The sequence below is a fragment of the Ascaphus truei genome, chromosome 5 (assembly GCF_040206685.1).
Source record: "Ascaphus truei isolate aAscTru1 chromosome 5, aAscTru1.hap1, whole genome shotgun sequence".
In the NCBI taxonomy this organism is placed as follows: Eukaryota; Metazoa; Chordata; class Amphibia; order Anura; family Ascaphidae; genus Ascaphus; species Ascaphus truei.
The window spans coordinates 70,281,273-70,308,171 of NC_134487.1; the positions used below are offsets into that span (position 1 = coordinate 70,281,273).

Genomic DNA, 26,899 nt, shown 5'->3' on the forward strand with positions numbered 1-26,899 from the left:
TGGATTGATGCATATCTATTACATTGAGGGGGCTGGCAGCCAATTAGAGCATGGATTGTGATCATACAGCCAATGAGAATCGTGCCTATGAGTTTGAAGCCCAGCAACCATTTTCCTGGCTAGCCCCATACCCCCTGTGGTCCAGACACCTCTGGGTCTAGGTGAAACAAAGGCTTTCTCTGAAGATAGCAAGTCCACAGCCCTTCCTCCTCACCATGTGCCACACATCTGCATGTCTTTGCAATTAACACAGGGAATCCCATTATTTGGGCTGGTGGCATTGAAATGCTAATCCACGTCCGGCTATATGGACATTAATACATAATGTATAAAACACAATAAACCATACTTTGATACAGTATAAACTTTGGGGAACCTTATATATGTGTGGGACATGCGTCTGGGATACCTGGGCTTGAAAACTAGTAGTCTGGAGAACACTGTATAGCCCCAGTGTAATTCTCCTCGCTTATCCCCACACAGTGCCTGGGAGAATTAGGGGACTACCAGTAACTCGGCCCCCCAAACTCCTGCAAACAAAACAAATACATTTTTGCTCAAATATCCCACCTAAAACTTACACTCCTGAAGTTCCAGGACTCTGGGACAAAGGGAACATGAAAAGTGGAAAAGCAGGGGTCACTTTAACTTTTACATGCAATGATATCTGGATCCAGGCTTATAGTGCTCGGTAGCTACAAGATACATGGAGACCAGGGGTTTTTAAAAAAAAAAAAAAAGGAAAAGCATTTTAATAGTATAAAGAATTTAACTTTCATGTGGATGTGCTTTAAAAATTAACTGATTTTTAAAAAAAAAATTTTTTTAGACAATTGTCAAGGTTACCCCTGCCCGTCACACTACAGACAGGAACAAGTAACTGAATACAATCGTGAAGGACGTCATAAATCGAGGGTACAGCCACAGAATCACAGAGAAACAAACGACACAAAACCACCAGCATACCAAGAAAAAACATTCTACACTACAAACAGAAACTGAAAGTAAACCTGGTACGATTAGTTGTCACATAAATCCCCAACTGGAAGCCTAATTTAAAATAGTTAAAGATCTACAACAAACCCTCCTAAAAGATGAAAACCATCATTACTCTTCTACAAAGAACCACCAAACTTGAAATAACATATCGTGAGGAGACCACAGATTATGGCATATTTCCCTGTCAACTCAAAATATGTGAGACACATGTATACTTTCTAACAACACATACTGTACGATACCTTTACCCCACACACATCAGCAGTATAACCTTTTAGAATACTTCCCTTGTGCCTAGGGTTGCCAAGTGTCCGGTTTGGAACCAGAAAGCCTGGCATTTTACCCCTAAAATAAAAGGTAATCATTACTCTCCCTCCTGTCAGCTGGAAAATGACACGACTTACGGCACCGACCAGAGCAGGCAAAGAGGAAGGATAGCAGTGCGGCTATTGCTGCTGCTGAGCTCGGGAGCCGCGGGGTCACTGCTATGTGGGGTGCTGCTGCGCCACCGGGCATGCTAAAGCATGGCAGAGATGTCCTAGCTCTCCCCACCTGGCAGTTGTGGAATCCGAGGGGTGCTCGCGGAACCCCAGTTGGAAAATCACTGATCTACAGTAATTCCTGATCCATATAGAGTTCCTTCTTAGCATTGCTATGTTTAATTAGCATCTGTATCCAGTGTTACTAGGATGTAACGTTGTATAAATATGGCATGTTATTTCAGCTTCTTTTTTTTTTTTTTTTTAAATCTGGCCTGAAAGAGGGACCCTAGTGGGTATGGCAGTTGCACTCTTTTTAACCATTAGTTAGACATTAAAGGTATTACTTCAATTTTATTTTTGTTCTTTGGGCTAACACAACACTATCCTCTGTGTAAATATTTCCCTCATTATCATGTCCTCTTTCTCCTCATAAGCATAAGTGTACACCAGGGTTAATTAGGAAGCTAGTAACCTTACAAATCCTGACCTACTGTATCACCAGAAATGACAAAATCCTGTCTACAGTTACAAACGGCATTAAATAAACAACTACATAATATCTGGTGTTAGATTACATATGTCAATGGTTCACTTTTATAAAAATCCTCAATTCCTCAACTTCCCTATTCCCCAAGTCTTTATAGAGGCCAATATTACTATACGAACACATAGCAATTTATTTTTAGGATAACATATATTCCACAAAGAGTACAGTATAGAGCTGACAAAAACATATGTAGTACTGAGAAGTTTTATTTTTATTTTTTGAGAAAGGAAGGAAGGAAGGTACTGTAGGACTGGAAGAAGAAGTTTATATTTCCCAAATCCATCTCCTGTATTAGTAATACATGCTTAAACAAGAAAAAAACAGTAATTGAGAATAAAAGCTTTGAAAATATTAATAGCTGTTGGAAATCCAAAAAAACTGCAAAAGATTTCTGAGAGGGAGGATCTCTTACACATCGAGATGTATTAATACTATCGGTACAGATCACATGTAGCCTTGGCATTTGTGTATATATGCATGTACATTTTTATTTTCATAGCACCACTTATGTGCATAGCGCTTCACAGCAATAATATACGTGACATCATATTAAAACATAATTGGAATAAGCGCTTCAGACATAAAAGTAACATTACTAAAAGGAGTCCATGCACCGAAGAGCTGACAATTTAAGTGTACAGCATATTTCTTGATGATGGAGACATTTTAGAATCTTTGGATAAACATTATCTCACCTGGCTTTCAATCATAATTAAATTAATTTTCAATGGAATGTGTCAACCATTAATACTAGAGTCCACCCCACCACCCCCAACCCCCCCTCAGATTCTGGGTCTGTGTGCATTGCAATTGCAATGAGTCACTGCAGCTGGGTACAGCCAGGATATTCATTGAAGGGTGTAACAGGAAGACATGCACAAAGCAGTGTCTGTTTGCAAGATCCCAGCATACAACAACAGCCCTGTCTACTGAAATAAAAATACAACCACCATGTATTGCAAATTGTAAAATAAAATTCTTTATTTTTTTTAACATAGTGTTGTTTATCATAAATCCAGTTAACATGAAGTTAAAAAAAACTCAATATAAGACCTCAGTAAATAGTGTCTGTTGTGCTGTTACATAACAGTAAATTGAAACCAAAAAATATAACAGTAAGCGCAGTAGGTGTTCACCAGATCTGGACTCATATTTAAGCTACATTTTCACATTGTCTAATTTTAGTTCTGCACATTTCTATGAAATAGGGTGTTAATATGTTTTATTTGATGCACCTTATCCAGAAAAGTAAAATATAAATATAAAAATTAAGTTCTCTAACGTACATTTGTATTCCTGTTACAGAGATAAATATTACACAATTGCTAATAATTCTATGCAGAATAGTAGCATGATATAATTAAATTGCTAGAAATAAATCACACAGTCAATATTAATTATTTCTGGATAACTGCAATAGTCTCCTGTCATAAGGAACACTCAAATCTAATGAGTATACAGTAAGTAATGTTACTTAACGCAGCTTTAAAACATGTGATTTGGGACGGAAGACTAAACATATTAAACATAATGAAGTGTATTTTTCTCATCATCTTCTGGAACATGATAACTTATATGAACTTATAGAATGTTACAAGTAGAATAATGTCTGCTTTGTGAAGTACCCACATACAAAAATATGTTTTTGCAATTGTTGATTGTCATAAAACAAGTGTAGGATTGTTCTTACAGAGATATATTTCATTGTTACGTTATTTTCCAAGGGGACTTGTTCTAATTCAGACAGAAGATATTAAGAAAACTACATAGTAACATGTGAATATCTTTGAAGTGCCTCTACTTTCAAAGAGATTTTTTCATACCTAATACTGTATTTAATAGATACAGAAACATAAAGACAACTTAATACAGGGTTCTCACAAGTAATGGGATTGAGATAATACTCATTTTCAAGTGGACCGATCTGTATATGATACTTGAATAATCAGGAAGTAGTTCAATTAGTATAAAACGTTATTATGAAGTGAAGCACCAACCCTGGAAGAATTTTAACTTTACATTAGCAATCTCCATAACATATCTCTTCATATGACATCATTTCAAACAAAATGGAATATAAATTAGAGTCCTGTAGTATAAAAGTAAGGCTGTTGTGGACAAACTCTGTGGAAGTCCTGTACTGCACCTTCTATTCAAGTCAAGCTGCATAGAAGCGTTAAGGAGTTTGTCATAAATTGAGATGTGTTTAAAAAATATTGTTTTTCAGATTAACTAGGAAAATTAAATTGAATTTGTTCATAGGAGCTATTGCCATTAAATACAATTTAGCAACTTAATTCATACCATCCAATATATGTAATTCAAGTTGCATCTATGTTTAAACATATGAATGCGTATACAAAAGTACTACTGTATATCTATGTTACATAGCTACAACTTGATGTGAGTGTTTAAGTAAAATAATCAACATTAGAATTCTCCCAGGCATGTTTTTTTTTTCTTTTAAGAAAAATGTTCTCCAGTAAAAAAAAAAGAAGAAACACAAATAGGTAGCAGTGCAAATAGAATATGTTATACATATCCGACCAAGTCTTTTTGAAATAGAAAGTACTCCAGTTGTTAAAGAAACAAGCCATAAGGATATTTCATGATGGAAAACAAATTCCACAGCATTCCATGCAGATTTCCAAACAGTCTGAAGATTCACAACAGGCGTCCATTATTCCACAATCCATGTCACAAGGGCAGTTACAGTCATCTCCCACCTCCTCTCCACAGCAGCAACAGCAAGCCTCGGAAGTGCAGATGCCGCATGTTGCTTGTCCCAGTACAATGTTACAGAGTGTGAGGAACTCGCAGAATAAACAGGCTAGGATACAGTGAACACAGCAATCTTCAGAAATGTTCATAATGTGAAAGGTCCCAGGGAATGCCAGGCGCACAGGGGAGAAAAAAAAAAAAAGGTTTATTAGAATGTTTTAAAAAGACAATAAATTCCAAACAACAACAAAACGTCACGTGTTTATTTGTCCTCTTTGTAGTCTGTAATTAGAAAAGTCAAGTTGTCCTACAGTAAAAAGGGATAAAAGCATTAGTAAAGTCTAAACATCAAAGGGATATTAAACATATGTTTAAAAACAGTAGCTCTGAATATATTTTTTGAAACATGCATTTCTGAAACATTAGTTTCTAATAATGTCATAGAAATTAACTACGAACTCTTAACAGTTACTTTCTGCTGTGCAGAAGGAAAATGCTACAACACATTGCTTAGTAAGGGGTTAAATACTCTTCAGCCAGCCCTGAAGAGGTTAACGTCCTATCAATACCACACAAGGCAACTAATATAACTTCAAGAAATAGCAGGAATTGTTGAGATTGGAATACTTTTTATACTTGTCAGTGTAGATCATGAACTGTGGGAATTGCTAAAGGAAATACAAAAATTGATTTTCTATGATGTAGCAGCTGGCTCTTTTTCTCTTTTCTTAACTCAATGCAAAGGAAATAGAGGCAGCTCGGAAAATTTCCTGCATAGCTAAATCAACAGAAAAATAACAAAAAATGGTAAAGTAAAGATGATGCCTTTACTGATATACACACTTCATGTTTAGAAAAACAATACTTAAGGAGCCCATTGCCTTTGTCCAGGAAGACATTTCCGGCAATGTTTTCTCTTTACAAATTATATTTTTTGCTGACCAACAAACCCACCTCCCCTACAACTGCTGGTGCAGCTGCCCTTGAATCATTGTTTTGTTTATTGAAATGGTTAGGTGCAGAACTAGAAATATATTGGAGGGGAAGGAGAATAAAATGTATTTGGGGGAGAAGGTATTGGGGTGAGAGGAGCTATGGGGGGGTGTAGATGCTATGGGAGGGAGAAAGAGCTATGGGAGGAGAAGGAACTATGGGGGGGGGGGGAGGTAATCGAGGAACAACATGGCTCTTTTGGAGTAGCTATGGACCTGGAGGAGGGGCGCAGTAGGTATGGACCATAGCTGGGGTAGTATGGGTCTGGGGGGGAGTTGGTATCAGCCTAGGTAGGGGGGAAGGTTAGGGCTTTGGAGGGGGAGAGGAATAGGTATGGACCTTTGGAGGGGGAGAGGAGAAGGTACGGGCCTGAGGAAGGGAAAAGGAATATGTAAACTCTTGGAAGGAGAGGAGTAGGTATACTGTAGGGAATGAGGTATAAGCTTGGGGAAAAGGAAGGCAAGAACAGAGAGGGGAGCCCAGAGGATGGCACAGGACCACGTGGGTCTACCTGCAGCCTGAGCAGGGGCCCTGTCGAAGGTCCAGGTGAAAGGAGAGGCAGGGTCGCCCATGAGCTGGAGTAAGAGGCGAGCCCGCCCAGATGCCGGCATTGCAGAAAGGTTGGCCCAACTTCCTGTCCAGGTTAGCCGGGCACCCCAAAGTAGCTGGCTCCAGGACATTTGTTCTAGCTGTTCCCCCCGTCGGCAGCCATGCAAGCTACTGTATAGTAATAGATGTAGCAGATTTAGCAATCCCATTAACATGCTACGTTCTATTAACACTGGCATGTTATTTATCAGTAGCGCTCCTGAAAAGAATGGTTAAGGCGATAAGGCATGCATTATATTTAACAAGTTTTTTCATGCTCTATTTCAGATTAACCGGGGTGATAAACTTTGCTACATCTGTATTAACGATGCAATTGCCATCTGGATAACAAAAAAGCCAGGTACAGGAAATACTACATTATGGTCTATATGCTCAGCAATTTCCCTTTGCAGAAGATGTAATGAATTATTGATTTTATTCTGATTCTCAAAGTGGCAGTTTATACATGGGAGTATGTTAGAAATATCTCTAAAATATAAATTGACGACAATAATTTTTATTATTGTGATATTAGTACCTGTTGGCAGTGACACTTTACACTGTTTACCCTTTTCTTTTCATTCCCTTTCCAACCCCCATCTCTGATATTATCAAAGTTTTCATTTATTGACCCTTAGTGAATTTAGGCTTAGAACTCACTTTATAATTCCCAGGTGAGCAGGACAAGCAGCATATTGAGTAGCAATAAAATAAAGTACAAAATATTTTGTTTATATGTTGATACAGTACACTATATTGCCCTAAATATTTCTATAAATGAATATCAGACTATGAATAAATGAAGGGAATGATTCCAAGACCATCAAACATTAAAAACACATATTGGGAAGAAATTCAGCACACACCTACAAAGAGTAAACTAAAATTACTAGAATAGTTAGGTAAAGATCAGACTCAAATCTTGTTTTGTTACATTATAGACAAATCAATCTAATAGTTTATTAAACTAAAATGCTACCTTGCAAGAGCACTAGAAATATATGTAAAATTCTTTACAAAATGTACATATTATACACTTTAAAATGTCACTTTTTACTTCGGCTAAAATTACTTCAGTTTTGTTCTTATGATAAAAAAATTCCAGTAATAGTTCTTGCGTATTTTTAAGCCAAGTATTTAGCTACAGTAAACATATAATGCTTCATATTTTCTAGCACATTTTATCCTGTAGCTATTCTATATGTATACTTTACTCAGAGAATTATTTTTAAATCTGTATTGCTTGACCTGAAGAGGAGAAACATCTAATTTTTCACATTTTAATTTCTGCATTAATGCCACATGGCTACTTCAATTTAATGTATACTTCTATACTGTAGCTGTAATATCCACTTTCACTACAGTACATCTTGGGTTAGTATTCACAAACAAGAAACAGGCTACGCACATTCTTAACGTTTTACATTAGTTTAGCCAGAGTCGATATTAAGATTTAATTTTTGTTAGATAGTTTATGTACAGTAGGTCTCAGTCGGTGTAACAGTAAATAAACTCACTTACTGAACATTTACTTTGGTCATCTTTTTAGCTAGCTATATTGACAGAGTTCAGAACACTCAAAACAGATCTCCAGGCACTCAGCTGTCTCACAGCAAGAATCAAAAAGGGCAAAGTCACAATCAAAGTGGTAGTTGAGGTCCTCAGCAGGAGTTTCCTCAAGGCCCACACAGGCACAGGAACAGTAGCCACAGCAGGTGTTACATGCTTCATGCAGACAGGAGGAGCAAACCTTATGTGGGCCAAGGATGAACTCAGTGCACTGACAGAAGAGACAGGCCAGAATCAAAGAAGCACAGCAGTCTAATACAAACAAGAAAGAAGGTGAACTAAAATGAAGCTGCAGAGATGTAAAGAGAAAGTCCAAGGTGGGATTTAAAAAAAAAAAAAACACAACATGAAATACAATTCTTATGCAAGTGCCAAGAAAAAAAAGAAATGATGTGCTTTAAAGCAGGAATGCAGGTTTATAGCATTACAAAGTAAAACAACTCACTTTTTATAATATACAGTAGATTAGAGTATATATTAAAGTAAATGCACACTTGACATAATGCCCACTTATATTTACTGTCAGTTGTAAGTAAACCCCTCCTTTCATTAAATTATAAATCTACACTGTGTGTTGCCATTAGTTTCAGCTCTGCATCTCCAACGCATACAGTATTTGCACAGTAAGATGGCCCACGGTAGAACTACTGTGGACTCGCCTTATATGCATACATAATGTGCATGAACAACTGCATGTTTTATAAAATGTATGTGTTTATTTCTACTCCACAGTTTGGTGGAAATACCAGTTTAAAAAAAATGTGTGACATTGTTGTCCAAAGGATTTGCAAACACACTACCTGTAATAATCCAGAAACAATTTAGTCAAAGAGAATGTAAACCCATGGGATTATAAAGTTTCCTTCCATTAATCCAATTTTTTTACATTTGCTAGTACCCTTATACTTGACGAGTGAAAAATCACATTTGAAAGGAATGTTTGGCATTTGTTCATTATTATCATTTTTTTTATGTCCCCCCTTTTGAGGCAAAAGGCAAAAACCTTAACTTTGTATCATCATGAAATGCACCATTCTTTGAGGCAAAGTTTTAACGCACTCTATATTAATTAAAGCAGCAGTTCACCTTGCCCCCACCCTTTTTTTATTAGATTTCCTACACCTCTCATATACCCTGGCACTCCTCATATAACCTCCACACCTCTCATATATGCCCCCACCCTACTACTATAATAACCAACATTGTTTGGTTGTCGCTCCTTACCTCCACTTTGAGACAGCTCCTCACAGCTGCAGGCTGAGCCTGCTTAGGGGGCACCAGATGTTGAGCTCATCACTGAGGGTTCAGGGACCACAGCACACTCACTGCAACCATGGCCAACCAGAATCTTTGGCGAGACAGATAGACTGGCCGTGTAGTGAGGCCACATGGCCAGTCTATCAGCGTCACTGGATATTCTGATTGGTATTGTACATGGTCACAGCAAGGACCATGCAGCAGTGGCAGAAACCGGTAGAAGCAGACAGACTGCTTGGGGGGATATCGGTACAGTTGGAGGGTGAGAATGTCTACAGTAATTCCTCCGTTTTCAAACAAGATTAAATTGGATTGAGGAGAAGGGAGAGCGGAGGAGGGTGGGAGAGAGAAGGAGAGGGGTGAGAGAGGATAAGGGGGGAGGAGATGTGGGGGAGAGGAGATGAAGGGGGGAGGAAATGAGGGGGGAGAGGAAATGAGGGGAGAAAGGGGAAGAGGAGGGGGAGAGAAAGGGGAAGAGGAGGGGGAGAGAAAAGGGATGAGAAGGGGGTGAGCAAAATGGATGTGTGCATTAGGAGTTCAAATAATAATTAAAAAGAATTTCAGTCAGTATTATCTTATTATACTACTACACTGATTCATTTAAAAAAAACATTTGTCATGTTTTGCTGTTTAAAAATATGCAAGTATTTTTACGTATTTGTATTCACATTTATATTGTATACCGATTAATAAAGGTTTTTTTCTTCTGATTTGGATGAAAAGGGGGTATCAACGTAAAATGTTTGCTCACCCCTGCTCTATCTCTTTACATTGGTCCCTCTCTCTTCCATATATTTCTTTATAAATAGCTACAATCCAATATCATTAACAATTAAGAATTTCACAATCATTTTTAACATGCTGCATAACCCAGCAATAAAAAATACCACTCTATTGATACTGCAGTATTTCTGCATAGGCTTCGCAGCCAGAAGACGTTGGTAAGTGGCACCACAATTCACATGCAGCAGCATTCATGTTGAAAGTATTACTTTTACAATTTGCATGCATATTAAATAAGCTCTCTAACCGGCAGATGCTGTTTCGAATAATCAATTGTACAATGACCCCAAAAAATACAATGACAAAAATAACAGACCATTATGGAGTTGATGTAAGCAAATTTTCCGTATGATAATTCTTTAAGTAGCTTGTGGGATTCCTAACATCACAAAACTAGCTGGCAAAATATAATTGTGAGAATTTAGAGACTTGTTCATTGGCAACAATTTGATTTTGATGGACAATTAACATGACTCAAAAAGAAGAAGAATTAGCTCATCAGTACAATTAACCAGTTTGGTGCTGATAACGTCTGCAAAGCAATATATTGCATGCCATTTCTGAAAGGAAAGCGTTAAAGTAGCCATCTGCTTTAATCATGCTCCAAAACTCATTAAAAGCAAATTTCAGATTTAAAAAGGCCTTTAACAATGATACATTAAATATCAGTATGTGCTATTATTGCACCCTGATTAAAACAGATGTTCATACATAGGATAACCGCACCATGATTAACATGGTGTTGTACAAAGATATATTGGGTAAAATGTGACACTTCCAATATCTTAAGAGTTTTTAGAGAATAGAATCGCTTTAACAAATTTTATACAATTATCCACAAACCTGAAATATGGCATTTGGAGAAGAGGAGAGAAGAGCAGAGTGAGAGGCATTTGCAGAACTTTGCTTACCTAAATTAGCATATACCCCAGGTACATGTTTCTTTTTGTGTGCAGGTGTCTCTAGTATGTATAGCACTTTTGCCGCTAGTAAAGAAGCGTTTCTCTCTCAACTTGATCATTTTACAGTATATCAAAATGTTCAAACAAACTTTAGCCGATTTCCAAAGCTATAGAAAAGTTACAGACCAAACTTGTAAAGGTTCGCCCTTCTGTACTCCACGAAACTTTCTCTAGGCCACAATGATTTTTGAAAGCTCTGTACACTATGATTTAATCTATGAGGAATTGTAATATTGGTCTGCTAAAAGGTATCAGAACCTATAATGAATTTTCTCTTCTCCAGCACCAATATGGCTACTAAAATGTTGAACTACGTTTTAATGAGCAGGGAGGTGCATTATTGTATGGTGTTTATTATAGCAGTGATCTGGCTATGAAAATCTCTATGAGTTTTGCTCATATAATGTTACTATGTTGCCCCCTAAGCATATCCTTCTCTTTTTTTTTTTTTAAGTAATGTTTATCTGGTTTGAAAAAACACGATCTTCTTTATCTCTAGCTTCTGAAGTTAGCACTTCCATGGGCTCCTTTTTCTTTTAAAAGTGAATCAATAACATTGTCATTTATCTGTGTTAAAACAATATTTTGCTATTGGCTCGTTTACTATCCATTAGTCTCAGAATGTTATACCGAACCCCATCAGCTTACCTTCTGGTGATGTGCCTGGTTTTTGAGAATATGTTGAACTCATTTTGCTTTTTTTGCTGCCGTCACTGCTCACAGACAAACTGGACTGAATCTTTCTGTGCATTTTTTGGGAAACGGGAGCTGACAACTTTCTGTGATCGGCAGCAACATGTTTGACGCCATTGTGGATTCCATTTATATTACTCAGACCTACATGACCATTTTGCATCTTGCCAGTTTCTTCCTCGCTCTGTTCCAGTGCTGAGGTATTTGGCTGAGCCAAGCGCTGAGGTTGAGCTTAAAGATAAAGAAAGAAAAAAAGAGAGTTAGCATGATTACACAAAATTGTATAAAACCACAATCAGTGGTGATAGGCCAAAAATATATTTTAGACAGAAAATGGAATGGAAATGTTCAGGGGCTAAGGTAAAGTACCTCCAAATTCATTTAAACAGTTCTTCACCCCTAAACCCTATAGTTCCTTTCTATGTTATCAACCTTTATAGTGCCCTTATGCTGTACCTGCATGAGCCCTGGCACGTCAGAGGCCCTTATTATTTACCAGGTATGTCATAGGCACATACTCGTTTTCATGGTGGTCCTGCCCAATTGAAGAGGAAGTGGAGTCCCAACCACTCCAGCTTCCTGGATCCATGACCTGGTTGAGTCATGTGATCGCTCCTGAAGGGATCACATGACCTGTAAGTTCCCTAAGTCCTGTGGCACCCTGGTTCCTACTGACAATCCAGGCACTGCAAATGTTAACCCTTTGGGTGCCATTTGACATAGCTACTACATCATGGTGTCTGGCACTCCAGGGGCCCCATGACTTATTAGCTATGTCATACTGTATTTGCTTGTTTTTCTAGGGAAGATAGTGTTCTCCGCTCTTATGGAGAATGTGATCTGACAGGAAGAGGACTCCTCTTCTGTTCCGTCATCAGTGACGTCGCAATTAAGTAATTGCTCCTGAGGTGTGATCACATGATCGTGAAGTGCTGGAGGGGCTGTAGCAATCTGGTGCCCCAGCCTCTCCGGCACTCAAAGGTTCAAGCAACAGACCCACTACTTAGATATGTGTTAGGTAGGACGTGTCCATGGTCAGTGCCTAACAAGATCCACAGCAATATAATTCAAAGGGATACATGTTCATCAACCAAATGAAGTGAAAAAAAAAACTCCCTTATTTGTACAGCGAGCCTTGAAAACTAATATAGTATGTGTTGTGCACATGCACTCTGTAATTGTGTCCAGTGTGGTAATGTATGAAAAAATAAATGGTCACCTAGGTGTCTGGCAGGAACCTCACACGGCGCCAAACCAGACCGCAGAGACCAGTCGAATGAATGGAGTCCCAGAGATCTATCAAGCCGCTTGCGGGAGCCCGCCAAGCTGAAACACCAAAGGAGCAATCCGGCACAAATCCTAAGGTAAAACCTTGGTTGAAGGCGATAGTCACTGACTGGATGGCTACTGGAGGTAGGTGTGAGCGTGCTGCCTAAGTTAAAGACTACTTTTTGACAAAGTGCTACCCAGCATGAAACGCGTTAAAGAGTCCCAGTGGTCCTCTGATTTTTATTCTTGTCCTAAATAAATTTACTCTTTTTTTTTTTTCCTTGAATTTTTGCTCTCCAGCCCCATTTTTGCGTTTCCTAACTGTGCACTCACTGCCTTTCCTGATCTTCATTCCCCGCTACTAAGATAAATGGAAGTCAAAATATAAACGGTTTGTACAGTGCCAGTTGAACATTTAGCTTGCATCAGTTGTTACTATGGAAATATTTGTTGTCTTAACGTGTGGTAATGGTAGCAGGCATTTTAATTTGACTGGAATGCAATTTTTCAGCAACTAATACCTTCAGAATGCAACTACATAATTAAAAAAGGGTGGAATTGCTAGGCAAGAGCAAAGAGACTAAGCATGGCAAAAAGAAAGGAAACGTATACTTTACAGTGAGTAGAGTGGATTGCTGCTTTAAAAAATTTCAACACACAAGGCAGCAGCACTCCAAAGTAAAATAAAAAAAATTTACATAATGTTTTCGGTTCAAACATTTTGGTTCCCAAGAACTGGACCATCACCAGGGCATTATTTGTGTGAATATTTGAAGGGCATCTTTTCTTTGGCACCATGCAGACGTTAATTCCAAAACACAATGGTTCAAGCTGCACAGTGGAAATAAACAGATCCTCTATCATTGCAGGTGTTAAAACAAAAATAAACCAATGTTATGTTAAGCGTTAAGTTAATAGAAATTGTCACATATCATTAAAAAATCCACACTTTAAAGAGGAACAAAAATATTTTACCCTTTCACTGCCACATTGATCTAAGATGCACTGCACCAACAGATATAAGACTGGTTAAGATCAGTCACAATGTTATAAAATATCTCATGCAGTAGTAGGATTTATTGAACCCCAATTTGTACAAAGTCATTTGCAACTATTTGGTAACTGCATTTTTTAGTATGATGACAATGATTCTAGAATTCACAGAAGTTCTATTTCTAGGCCAGAATGTGAACAAAGGGAAAGCCAACAACGGATTTGAGTACTCACTGAATAAACTGGTATGACTCAGTAGTACTAATGTGGGAGTGGTTGCTATGCTGCAGTTTTAATTTGAGAGATGTGAAATATGAGACAATTTGTCAGAAATGAAAAAAAAAAACCTCAGAGATACTGTGACAAATGAACTACTAAAAATAAGTATCACAGACCCAATTATTAAAAAGAAAAAACAGTTATCCAAACTGTGATAGTTTTATAGTATGGTATATGATAATGCGATTATCCCTGATTAGATTGGTTTAATAGTTAAAACTGAAATAATTATTTAAAGCAGCAGTCCAAGTTGCCGTTTTTTTTTCATTTTTCGTTTTGCCTTTAATACATTATGTGCAATCCATCCACAAGTTGATAAGTAATTAGCTAAGTTACCGATCAATCTGTTCTCCTGTGATCGATCGGCTCAGGGGTTCATTAAATGGCTGTCGGTGCAGCAGAACAGGACCAAAGATGCAAAGTTCTGTGGGGAAGATCATGTGACCACTAGATACAATTGGTGGACTCCTAGAAAGAGGGCAGGGCTCAAAAAGGGGTGTGAGAGGGCCGGTTTCAGAAAAGGAAGCGGATATGCCTTTGTAAATGGTTGCTATAGAAACAAAAAAGCTTGTTACATTATAATACATTAAAATGTAATTCAGAGTTTTTTTTAAAAAAAAAGAAATGCTACAAGGTTTTTCTCATAGTACAAAATTGATTTATTTAAAAAAAACACACATGTAGGATATTGCTTGGTCTGCAGCTTTAAAGTTCAAAGATACTTTCTAAAAATGACATTCAAATGAACCAACAATAATGGCAATGCACTTACAACTTTCTAATGCTCCTTTCCAACCCCTACATTCTGCCTTTAAAGTAAAGATCACATGAGGCGATGGGAGTAACAGTGTGTATAAAAGATTGTGTTGCCTCGTTTTCTAGAATTATATCCATTTCAAACTTCTGTTTTTATTGCATCTCTCGTGTCAAATTCAAGTAGTAGTCTGTTTAATAAATGTTTATACTTGATAAAGATCTGAAAGTCTGAGACGTTGACAGCACCACACACCTAGGTGATTATTTTATTTTGAATTGAGATATACAGTATGACACCCTCAGAGCAGAATAATGGGATACACCACATTATAAAATATTAAGATTCCTAATTCATTGCTCATTATACTCCACTAAAGTAAAAAGGGCAAAAAAGGGGACACTGATCCTACAAGATGGTTGTCCAAAATGACATTGTCAATTTTACAGTAAAAAATGCATTTTTGCAACTTGATACACAGTTCCCTTTGTCTCCCACACATTTGGAGTTCTAGGGCTTGGAATGCTGTAATTTAATTAGTTACATGCGTGCTGCCTCTTGGACAGCTTAAAGCTGCAGTTCAGTCAATATCCTGCATGTGTGTTTTTTTTAATAAATCAGTTCTGTAGTAAGAAAAAATACTTTTAGCATTTTCTCTTTTTAAAAAAACAACTTTGAAAGACCAATTTTCTTGTATTCTATTTTAACAGCCATTTGCTAAGGCACTGCCCCTTCATGTCCTGTCACAAGCCCTGGCACACCCCTTTGTCAGCCCTGCCCTCCCTCTAGCACATGTCAGTGCAGGAATGCTCATGAATATTCATGAGCTTCCACTGAGTGACAGAAGCAGAAGAAAAACATATGCCAGCTCTAATTATGTCACCAAATTTCGCCTATCAATACATGGAGAACGAATTGACCTGCAGCTATACAGTTCTTTAGGTAATTAGAGATTGCACACATGAAACTATTGAAGTAAAAAAATTAATTTAAAAAAAAAGACAGAACTGCAGCTTTAAAGAAAGTGGTGGATTTATTTAGTGGCTTGAGCTTTAAGGATTTAACATATTTAATGTTCTATATTCTTATTGTGTTACACCTGGGTTCTACAAACTTGCTACATGGCCAACAGGGCCATGAAGTGGCCCCTGGACTGCCGTCTTCTGCTAATTTCATTGTAGTTGCTCAGGTAGCTACGGTAGATGCTGAAATTCCATTTAAACTAAGATAATGTAAATATATATGTCGCAGATGTTATAAATGCTTGCCAAATGTTGAAGTATAACAATTTGTAAGTCTTTAAATGTATACACAATTACATTATAATATTCTTGCTGCCCTTCTACGCATACTTTTTATTTATCCGGCCCCTTTGGAAAACGAATTGAAGAGCCGTATGTTCAGGCTCATCTGGGGTAAAAACAGCTAACCTGAATGATTAAAATAGAAGACTTAAATGGGGTTTTAATGTAAATCAAACTAAATTGCAGGTGTCACAATTGATGTAGGGTAGTAACAAAAAAACTAATTGTATATATTCACATAATTGATGACATTTTTCAGAGGACATACTTGAAAGCAAGATACTGTATATTCTTAAATTTCTAAAAACAGGATTTCACAATTTTCCCTTTATCATACAGTACATACTGTATGTTTCCAACACCGGCTCCGGAGAATTGTGGATACAACGTGTGGACTACCAGTATCATTGACATACAATTATACTTTTGTGCTGACAAAAACGCTCTGAAGGGATTTCACTCCATAAAACATTTCACCTATAAATGTGAACTCCGGAACATCCTTTTTTCTTTTTTTTTAATCCAAAATGGCTCTTACACAGACTTAAACATATTTGGCTTATCACATCTTGTTTATTATGTGTTCAGTGGTCTCAAAGGTTGAAACATACAAAGTTCTTTCAAGGAAAGGGAACCTTAGCGATACACCTGACAAAGAAGTGATTATACAGTATTACTGCTTACAAAGGTATATTACTGTAGCTTGAAAGAGTGCCTAAACAGCATGTTTCTTAGTCTGATATTGTTCCTTTTTTCTATCCATATTGTTTTTTGTGTTGGATTCAGTTGATGTTTTTTTTGTCACTTGATGAGTAAGTGTTGCCTATTTCCTGCACTGTACCCTTTCCTGTTTATTTTACCTTTTCAGTGCCCTGTTGATGTACCTGTAACACCAGGCGCAAATGCTATTTTTTTAGGATCAGATCAGCCAGTTCAAGCTCCCTCCACATCTGTTTCCTGTATCCAGTGTCTGATTGCGTCACGTGATTACTCCAGGAGCAATCATGTGACACGGAAGTGCCCCGAGTCCGGCGACTGTCCTAGCTGATACCCATTTTTTGCATTTTATGTTTTACTTCAAATCTTTCAGGCATCTTCTTGACATTTCTAAAGCACATTTGATTTATTTTTATCTGATGCCTCTTTCAGGAAATATAGCCATTTTAAACACTAAGGGGCCTATTCTAGTCGCCGTCATAACCCCCTTATTGGCCCAAAATGCCTACAGCAATTCAGAAAGCCACAATAAGTGGGGGGCAAAAGCATTAATCGCCATTTTTTGCTCTCGTCCAAAACATCGCCAAGTCACTTATCGGCAGGTTTTGAAAGTCGTGCAATTCTAGTAGGCTCGATTAGCTGATTGAGGCTAATCGCAGCTCTAGAATGGCGATTTCCTGCCAAATTCCTCCAGCCAGAAAAAGTTGGCGTGAAGCTGGAGAGAAGCTTCTGAGACGGTGGAGAGAGAGGGACATAGGGAAAAAATGAAATTTTCCTGCATCGGATTGATGCCGGGGGACTCAGGAGCTGATACACATTAATACCAGCACCAGAGGCCCCCCGCATGAATCAGGCAACTTCATTACCTTAGCGAATAACCGCTAAGGCAATGAAGGGGTTAACTACCGATGTGATGTTTATAGTGGATCTCGGGTGTGGGTGAAGGGGGTATTTAGCCTTTGATGGGTGTTTAGGCTTTGCGGGGGGGTTGTGGGTGGAGTTAATCCCCCGAATACCTTAGCGGTTATTAACGCTAAGGTGTTGAAGGGGTTAAACCCTCCGGCCACTCACCCCGTAGATATAAACACCCACCATGGGCCAAATGCCAACTTCACCCACCCTCGCTACCCAAAATGAACATTCAAAAACGTAACAACCCTACTACCCACCTCCTGTAGCCCCAACAACCCCCCCCCCCTCCCCACATACAGTACAGTAATGGGCAAAATTACTATTATCCAGATATAGATAATAGCTAATTTGCCCATTCAAAATCAAACATTAGCCAACCAGCATAAATAAAGTAAACAAAACTTTTACTTACCCCTGCAATCATGAAGGGCGTCCTCATCACCATACTCCAGGTCGATGTCCTGCGTTGGCAGCAAATGTACAAGAACAAATACAATCTAATGGCCCCAAAACCCTTAATCACCTTAGTGGTTAATAACCGCTATAGTAATTAAGGGGTTAACCCACCCTCACCCACTACCCACTCGGGAGGCCTAAATGGCACAAGTTCCCCCCAACCCTCAGGAAGCTCTCGACCCATGACATTATCCACTGCAATCCGACTCCATCCTCCTTGAAGATCAGCAAAAAAAAATCTTCTTTCTTTCATCTTCTTTCTCCTTCTATCTTCTTACTGTATGTCATTCTTTTCTTCTTTTCTTTAATCTTCTATCTTCTTTAGTTGTAATCCAAATTACCCCATGGTAAATCCAGCAACGGAAGTTGCCTCGTCGTCTTCTTGAGCTAAAATGGAACAGTCCTTATATAGGCCCTGTAACTTCAGATTTTAGGGTCTAATGGTACAGCTCCAATCCGATTGGATGCTTAATCATGTCACCGGCTTTTTTTTTTTTTTTTAAGGAAGTAACATCATCTCCAAGGGAGGTACGTCACATCCTTAAAACCACGTGGCTCATATCACATGGTATTACAGCCAATAGGATTGCAAACAATCCCATTGGTTCCTGTACCATGTGATATATTCCATTTGTTAAAAAGGATGTGACATCACTTTAAGGGAAGATGTCACATCCTTTAAAACTAATGGAACATATCACATGGTACAGGAACCAATGGGATTGTCTTCAATCCCATTGGCTGTAATACCATGTGATATGAGCCATGTGGTTTTAAGGATGTGACGTACCTCCCTTGGAGATGAAGTAACATCCTAAAAAAAAAAAGCCGGTCACATGATTCAGCGTCCAATCAGATTGGAGCAGTACCATCTGACCCTAAAATGTGAATGTCACAGGCCCTATATAATGGACAAAAGATAGTTTCCGTGGGCGCCTATATTAACAACTACTATAAAAGGATATACGAAAACCAAGCCTGTTGGCTGTGAAGAAACGTGGCTCCTCATGTTGTGCTTGAAAGAAAAGAAAAAGCACAACACATAGCGTAATACTGTAGAATGTAAGACAAACAACACTTAAGACAACATATAACAGCTGAGAACTGGATAGGTGAATTTAACACAATAAAATTTTTTAATAACAGTTAATAATTAATATGATGCACAATACACATGGACATATATTATGTGGACAAGTAAAATGAATGAATTAATGGTTCTAATACTCCGTAGCACCAATGATGATGGTTGCAATGTCTACTCACCAGATGGAATAGGTTTGCAGGCAGTGGATAATTTAGAGAGTATCCCCTCTCGTTTCTTTAAGCTGCTCTCTGCTAACTGGCGTCTCCGTCTGCTCGTGGATGTAGCTCATCAAACAGGAACTCCTGCAACACGCTGGGGAGGACGTCCGGTAGATGGTAAACAGCAGCAACTGATTCGGCACACCGTCGGCAACGGGAAACTAGCCGGTTAGTGGTGCACACAGATTCGCCAATGCGTGGGGATACTGACACCAAGGTGCTGGGTATTAAAATCGCCACCCTACGCGTTTCGAGAGCGCTCTGCTCTCTTCCTCAGGGGTATATGAAATATAAGTCCAGCGACATTCTTTAAATACAGGGTCCGCAATTTTAGTAAGTAATTTCACCTGCAGCTGATTGCACATGCGCAGTGGAAGAAATGAGGTAGTTCTTGAAAATGGTTGTGTAATCAAACACATGCGCAATTGAACAGTCAAAAATGCTATTGCAAAAAGCTACTACAATTTGTATACAGCTGTTATACGTAACAAACAACATTGACATGACAAACTTATTCTGTGAATAACAAATAGCATATATAACTAACAAAATATATTTATATATTTACATAATAAATCTAAAATAAAAAATATTATCAAAAAATTTAAGACCTGTTCCGTCTCATTTTAGCTCAAGAAGATGACGAGGCAACTTCAGTTGGATTTACCATAAAAGAAAAGATTAAAGAAAAGAAGAAAAGAATGACAGAAGAAGATTGAAGAAAGACAAAGAAGATGAAAGAGAAAAGATTTTTGTATCTGATGCTGATCTTCAAGGAGGATAGAGTCGGATTGCAGTGAATGACGTTGCGGGTCGAGAGATTACCAATACATTGGGATTCGGAGTGTGAAGACTTCTAAACGTAAGATAAATATTGAATGTATATAATTGTCTTTTTTTCATTTTTTTTTTACTGTATTTATGTTTTTCATTGCCCATTGACTGCTAATATATTAATCTGTGCCCCTTTAGGGTACAGATAAATACAGTGACAGGCAATACATTTTTTGGCAAAGGCTTGTTTACAATTGATTTTTATTTTTTTTATTTCCGTTTATTGTTTTCACTAAATTGTTTGGTATTTGGATGGCTTGTTTTTATTACATTTTAGAATTGGTTAGCGGTTTTATTTCTGGGATTGTTTTCTTGGTTAGGTTTGTATTTAATTGTATTCTAGTATTTTGGTATAACATTTTGTATTCATTGCAGTTTTGGTGTTAGAATAATTTTATTGATGTGTAGTTGAGGCTTTTAGTTATTTTATTATTGTAGTGTATAGGTGCTTGTGTATTTCTGTGCTTGATGATTTTTTGTATAGGTTGGCCATTGACTGCTATACTGTAGTGGCTTATCATGCTCATATTATATGGGTATGATGTACCACTCTGCCAATCAATGGGTAGACGGCAGGGGTACTTTTGCTGGGGTGGGTGGTTAGGCCTCCCAGGTGGATAGCAGGTGACGGTGGGTTAATCCCTTAATTATTATACCGGTTATTAACCGCTAAGGTGATTAAGGGGTTAGGGGTCATTAGATTGTATTTTTTCTTGTACTCTTGCTGCCAACGGAGGACATGGACCTGGAGTATGGTGATGAGGATGCCCTTCATGATGGCAGGGGTAAGTAGAAGTTGTATTTAGTTTATTTATACTGGCTGGCTAATGTTTGATTTTGAATGGGAAAATTAGCTATATCCATATCTGGATAATAGTAATTTTGCCCGTTACTGTACTGTATGTGTTGGAGGGTTGTTGGGGGAATAGAAGGTGGGTAGTAGGGTTGTTGTGTTTATTTTTGTTTGTTGGGGATAGAGGGATTGGGTGAAGGGGTAGTAGGCCCAAGGGTGGGTGTTTAGTCATTCTGGAGGGGTAGCAGGACTGGCTAACCCCTTCATTACCATAGCAGTTCCTACCACAATGGTAGTGAAGGGGTTAACGCCCCCCGCAAACTTCCCGGCAGGCCTAACCACCCACCCTGGGGTTACTTCCCCCATCATCCACCCCCTCTGCCCCCAATAAACAGACTATTGCAGTTGAACCCATTAATTGTCTTTAGCGGCAGGCCGCTAAGGTAATTAAGCTGTTTTAATAACAATTTTATTACTAGTGTACGTGAGCAGGGTGTCTCCAGAGCAGAACCGTGTTGATTTGAGGTCTGGGGACACCCTCTTCCTGAGATACAGTCCCCGTTATTGTGTGCCAGTATCTCCTATGCATTTAAATGTCTTGTGTCACGTAACAGGAACATTTAAATGTATAGGAGTTACCAGCACCCCATACTTTGGCCTGTATGTCCGTAGACCCCCTGCTCACATATACTTGTTTAAAATTGTTATTAAAACCCTGCAACTGCTGGCAAGATATGCGCAGGGAGAGGTGGCTCTCTCTGTGCAGCTCTCTATGCTGGCCCGCCCATATCGCTGCAGATCCACGGGTGAGACCTTTTGAGAGAGTTGAATATCCCATGGCTGCTCCTCGCCAGTTTTGGTCATTTAGCTATCGCCGGTCTTCAGAGTCTTTCTGAATACCGTGAAAACTACACTGACAAAACTGGCGACGTAACAGGCCCAGCGAGACGTTTTATGAAGGCTATTAGCATTGGCCCCTAAGTGTGGGGGACATTAAAATGAAGCTCTCCTCAAAGCTCATTGCAGTCTAAAGATCACCATGGTACCTTCAGACACTAGAAATTAAGAAAACAATATCATGATTTTGTATTTTATTTTTTAAAGATCAGGACAAGCTCAGGGAGGCAAAAGTAACATTATATGAACTAAACTCATATAGGCTTCTGGACATTACGGCTTTAAGCTGTGCATAAAGACAAATTTGGATTGTAACCTAATGAGTCATCGTCATAATATTTGCTTCATAATGAATATCATAAAAAATACATCTGGCACATGTGGACCTTTTTCATATTTCTCGCATATTACATCAAATTAGTTTATTTTTTTAACTAACAGTTACTTAATTCCAATAAAAGTACTTTTAACTTTTTTGGGCTATATCTTGGAAACAAATCTATGGTATGGGTACAGTTGTAACTATCAAATAAAATGCACAGAGACACAGATAACTGCAAAATGTAATAGTTTGGGCTTTAATTTGAAATATAATTAAATATTAAGATTTAAAATAAGGTAGTTTATATTCCTCCCAAAACTATAATCACAATTAGTATGTAAAACAAAAAAATACAATACAATGGCCTTTATTCTATAAACTGTGTTAGCGTTGATCCAGTGCCCTGTTGAAGTCAAGGGGCTTTTCCGTGCAATAACGCCAGATCTGCGCTTCCGCAGTTTATAGAATAAGCACCAATGTCTCTTTGTTTACTGGTGACCTGTTTTCTTTAACAATCGATTGCTCTCAATCAATTGTCTTTTCTTTAAAATCTTTACATGCAGTATGTGCCAGAAAGTAGACTATAGACCATTTGGCACTTTCAGAGGTGTAACTTGTGCAAATTCAGCACTACTAGGAGAACAATGCTATCTTCTGTCTGCATTGTAAAAGATATAATACAATGTAGAACGTAGGATTTGTTTTGAATTATTCATTTTTTGCCTGTATATTCAAGACATTTTTACAAACTCTGCATTTTGTACTACATAATCACATGCGTTAAATGTACAAAGAAACTTTTTGACACATCTTTTCTACCAAAAACTGTCTTTTTTTTAATGTGTGAACTTTCAACATTTGCTATATCACGCTTAAGAGACCATTCCCTGGTACAAAAGATCCTATTTTACCCTTCTTCGTACAAGCAAAAATGGTATCCTTAATATTCAGCAACAAATGCAATACATGTCTGAATGTAAAATAACAGTTGTGTGAACATCGAGCATCAGCAGTGAGGACGGACAATTCACTATATTACTAAGAAAATCACAAATCTTTCTTCTTTTTGCAAGGAAAGATTGCCATTTTATATTCACAATGAACAAATGTTTTATACAAGAACAAGAATGCCTTAAAGAAAAACAGAGTACACCCAGCTGATTTCAATATTTTATACTTTACGGACTATCCAAAAGGGATTAAATATATGGAATTGATATAAAAGAATCACTGTCCTTCTGTTAGTGCTGTACAGCAAGTACAATTATGCATGACTAATGCTTTACAGCACAATTCAGCATGTTGTGTGATAAAAATATATTTTGTAAAGAGTAACAATAATAAAAATACATTGCTAATAGATTATAACATATTGCTCATATTTTTACATGTATACTACAGATTTATTTGAAGAGTTACAAACCTTTTACTAATTTTGCTTCTTTCTCTAAACAGAACATTGCTGATAAAACAGAAAATGGCCATTAATAAACTAACGGTTATTGGAAAAGACACAGAGCCTGTGAAACATATATCATTCTACGGATAAAACTATAGCAGAGCAGTACCTGTTAAAAGAGCAGTCCATCCCCTGCCTCCCCTCCCCATTTTTTTATGGATGAAAAGCAGGGGGGTCCACAGACCTGAACCGTGTTAATTTCAGCTCCAGGGACCCCCTGATTTCCGAGATACAAGCAGGAAAAGATAACATCGGTATTCTGCCTTCCTACTGGTCCGTGTAACTAGGAAAATGTAAACCACCATTTTGTTTCCCCTTGAGGGGACAGCAGTGGCACTACATTTACAGGTAAGTATTTTGGGAAGCAAGGGGTCCCCAGAGCTGAAATGTATGCGGTTCAGATTCTGGGGACTCCCCCTCCTTCCCATCCATGTAAACAAATCAAGCAGATGGGATGCTCCTTTAAAGTGCACTTCAAGCACTTTTCTGTGTGTATGATTTCAGATATTTAGGATGACCTGCAACAATGCTGGACCAAGAAAGATGTTGCCATTTATTTTAGGAGTCTAGTAATACAATTTCTAATTTTGAAAACTAGGGACACTCAATTCCTCACTAACACTGACAATTATACATCTGGACTAAAAAATAGAAAACTACTAAAAAATGTCAAAGGAGCAGTCGCCCCTGTAACGATGGGAGGCAGGAGTTGAAATGAGCTCCTCTGAAATGTGATTCCTATTGGCCCGAGTGAGGCAGGAAGGACCAGTGCTACCTTCTCCGGTAAGTACAGTATGTCAAAAAGTAAGGGGCCCCTGGAGCTGAAATGAGGTTGGTTCCACTCCGGGGACCACTTGCTTCCCATCCTGGCAATAAATAATAGCCAGAGCTCAAAGGGGGGCTGCTGCTTAGCGGGGGCTGATGCTTAAGCTGAGACAAGAAAAGTAAGCTAGTTTAAGACTGGGAACTATGGTAGATGGAGAGAAATAACTTGACAAAAATGTGCAAGAACACATCTGCAAGGGATGAGAGGTCCTGTAGCTGGTAACAAGCACTAGGAAGTCAAGTCAGTCATCTTTCTGTGTCAAGCTATTTTGCAGTTGAGAAATAAAGCTGAAGCTCTTTCAGTCCACCATCTTCTAAATTCCATTTCTGCATATCCTTTGATCAAATATAACCTCATCAAGTACCTCCTCCTGGGTTCATGTGAGAACACTGAAAGCAAACATGTCATGGTCAGCTACAGGAAGAGAATATGCATATACCCTATAATGTCAAATTCTTAAATGTTCACAGGTTTGTTTGGATACACTTGCACCATATTGTAGCTCGATTTATCATGTAAAATTGTCCCTAACTCTCACTTCTGATGCTCAACAAATTACAATTTAACACACATAGGGCACAAATTGGTCCAAAGACCTTGATATTTCAGGAGCACACTGCAACAAAATAAAAATATCAATTTGGCACCAAAATTGCCCTAGTATATGCAGTAGCTCCCAAAGTCTATAAGCCTATATAAGCATCACCAAATTGGAATATATCATTAGATCTATGGGGTGGTTGTGCAATAAATTAAAAATATACTATACTAGCTGTACTCAGCATAAAATACGCCGATCTACTAAATCTTAAAGGTTATTAATTAAACATTACTCATTGTTTTCACCCCTCCCTGTAATGCCTTGCTGTCTCTTGTCCCCTCTTCCCCATCTTAGGCTACGCTTATAAATGCCTGGCGACGGCGACACAACGTCACTTCAAAACAAATCTATTGACTCTGTGGCAAGCGCTTATAGTAAGCGTGACTGCGACGGAGCGCCCCAAAATTTATTTTTTAGAGACAGTCGCCACGTGTGACTGTTTCTAAACCAGAGAGCGATGCCCTCCCCCTTCATGATGTCACTGGCCTTGTCGCCAGCGACGTCGCTTAAAACTAAAGTTTAACTTTTGCTAGTGGCTAGTGGTCGCGTCGCCGTCATCGGCACTATAAGCGCGGCCTTACTCTTTCCTGAATTATGCCTGCTCCTCTTTGTACTCTCTCCTCCCCTCTCTTTGCACTCCCTGTCTTAGTGTCTGCTCCTCTCTGTGCATACAGTACTACATTCACTCCTCTCCTACTCATCTCATCTATCTTCTCCTCACCTTGCCATCTCCTTCCCCTCTTTGCATTCCCTCCTTGCCCCATGTACACATTGCATCCCCTCCTCCTCGCCATCCATCTGTCTCCACTCCTTGCTGTCTCTCCACCCCTCCTTGCTGTCATTGCTTAGCAACCCTGTAACAGCTGAACCTTGGTACGGAAACATACCTGTATGTGTGTATATATATATATATATATATATATATATATATATACAGGCATACCCCGGTTTAAGGACACTCACTTTAAGTACACTCGCGAGTAAGAACATATCACCCAATCTGCAAACGGCAGCACACACATGCGCCTGTCAGCACGTCCTGAACAGCAATATCGGCTCCCTACCTGTACCAAAGCTGTGTGCAAGCAGGGAGACTATAGAGCCTGTTACAAATGTGTTATTTACATCAGTTATTTATGTATATGAAGATTGCAGTACAGTACATGCATCGATAAGTGGAAAAAAGGTAGTGCTTCACTTTAAGTACATTTTCGCTTTACATACATGCTCCGGTCCCACTGCGTATGTTAATGCAGGCTATGCCAATATGCATATATATATATATATATATATATATATATATATATATATGTATGTATATATATATATATATATATATATATATATATATATATATATATATATATATATATATATATATATAAAACGTACTGACAAAAGCATGGCAAAGTGCAGAATTAATTAAGATTGTATTATGAAGAGCACAGTTTAACGGTTTAAGTAAAAGTAGTCCCTGTATCTGAGTCATGTTTTCTGACTTTCAGGAAAGTGGTTTTTGTAAAAGATTTAATTAAAAATCAGAGATTTGGTGAATCTGGTAGGACTCACTGGTCTGAAAACCAA

The 26,899-nt window shown here is 38.3% G+C and overlaps 1 protein-coding gene across 9 annotated transcripts in view; it reads right to left on the minus strand.

The window, feature by feature from the left end:
• Positions 1 to 2,984: 2,984 nt before the first annotated feature.
• Positions 2,985 to 26,899, minus strand: part of MDFIC (MyoD family inhibitor domain containing) — an 83,259-nt gene continuing 59,344 nt past the window's right edge. For 6 of the 9 annotated variants that reach the window (XM_075599989.1, XM_075599991.1, XM_075599990.1 and 3 more), the window contains 3 exons: positions 11,550 to 11,825; positions 7,852 to 8,151; positions 4,748 to 4,882 (listed from right to left, as the gene is read on the minus strand). In XM_075599989.1, the coding sequence (XP_075456104.1) occupies positions 7,880 to 8,151; positions 11,550 to 11,825 (548 nt within the window). In that variant the 3' untranslated portion in view covers positions 4,748 to 4,882; positions 7,852 to 7,879. Of the gene's footprint in view, positions 4,883 to 7,851; positions 8,152 to 11,549; positions 11,826 to 13,561; positions 13,695 to 26,899 lie in introns of all 9 variants that reach the window. The other 3 variants (XM_075599992.1, XM_075599994.1, XM_075599997.1) reach the window with 2 other exon arrangements.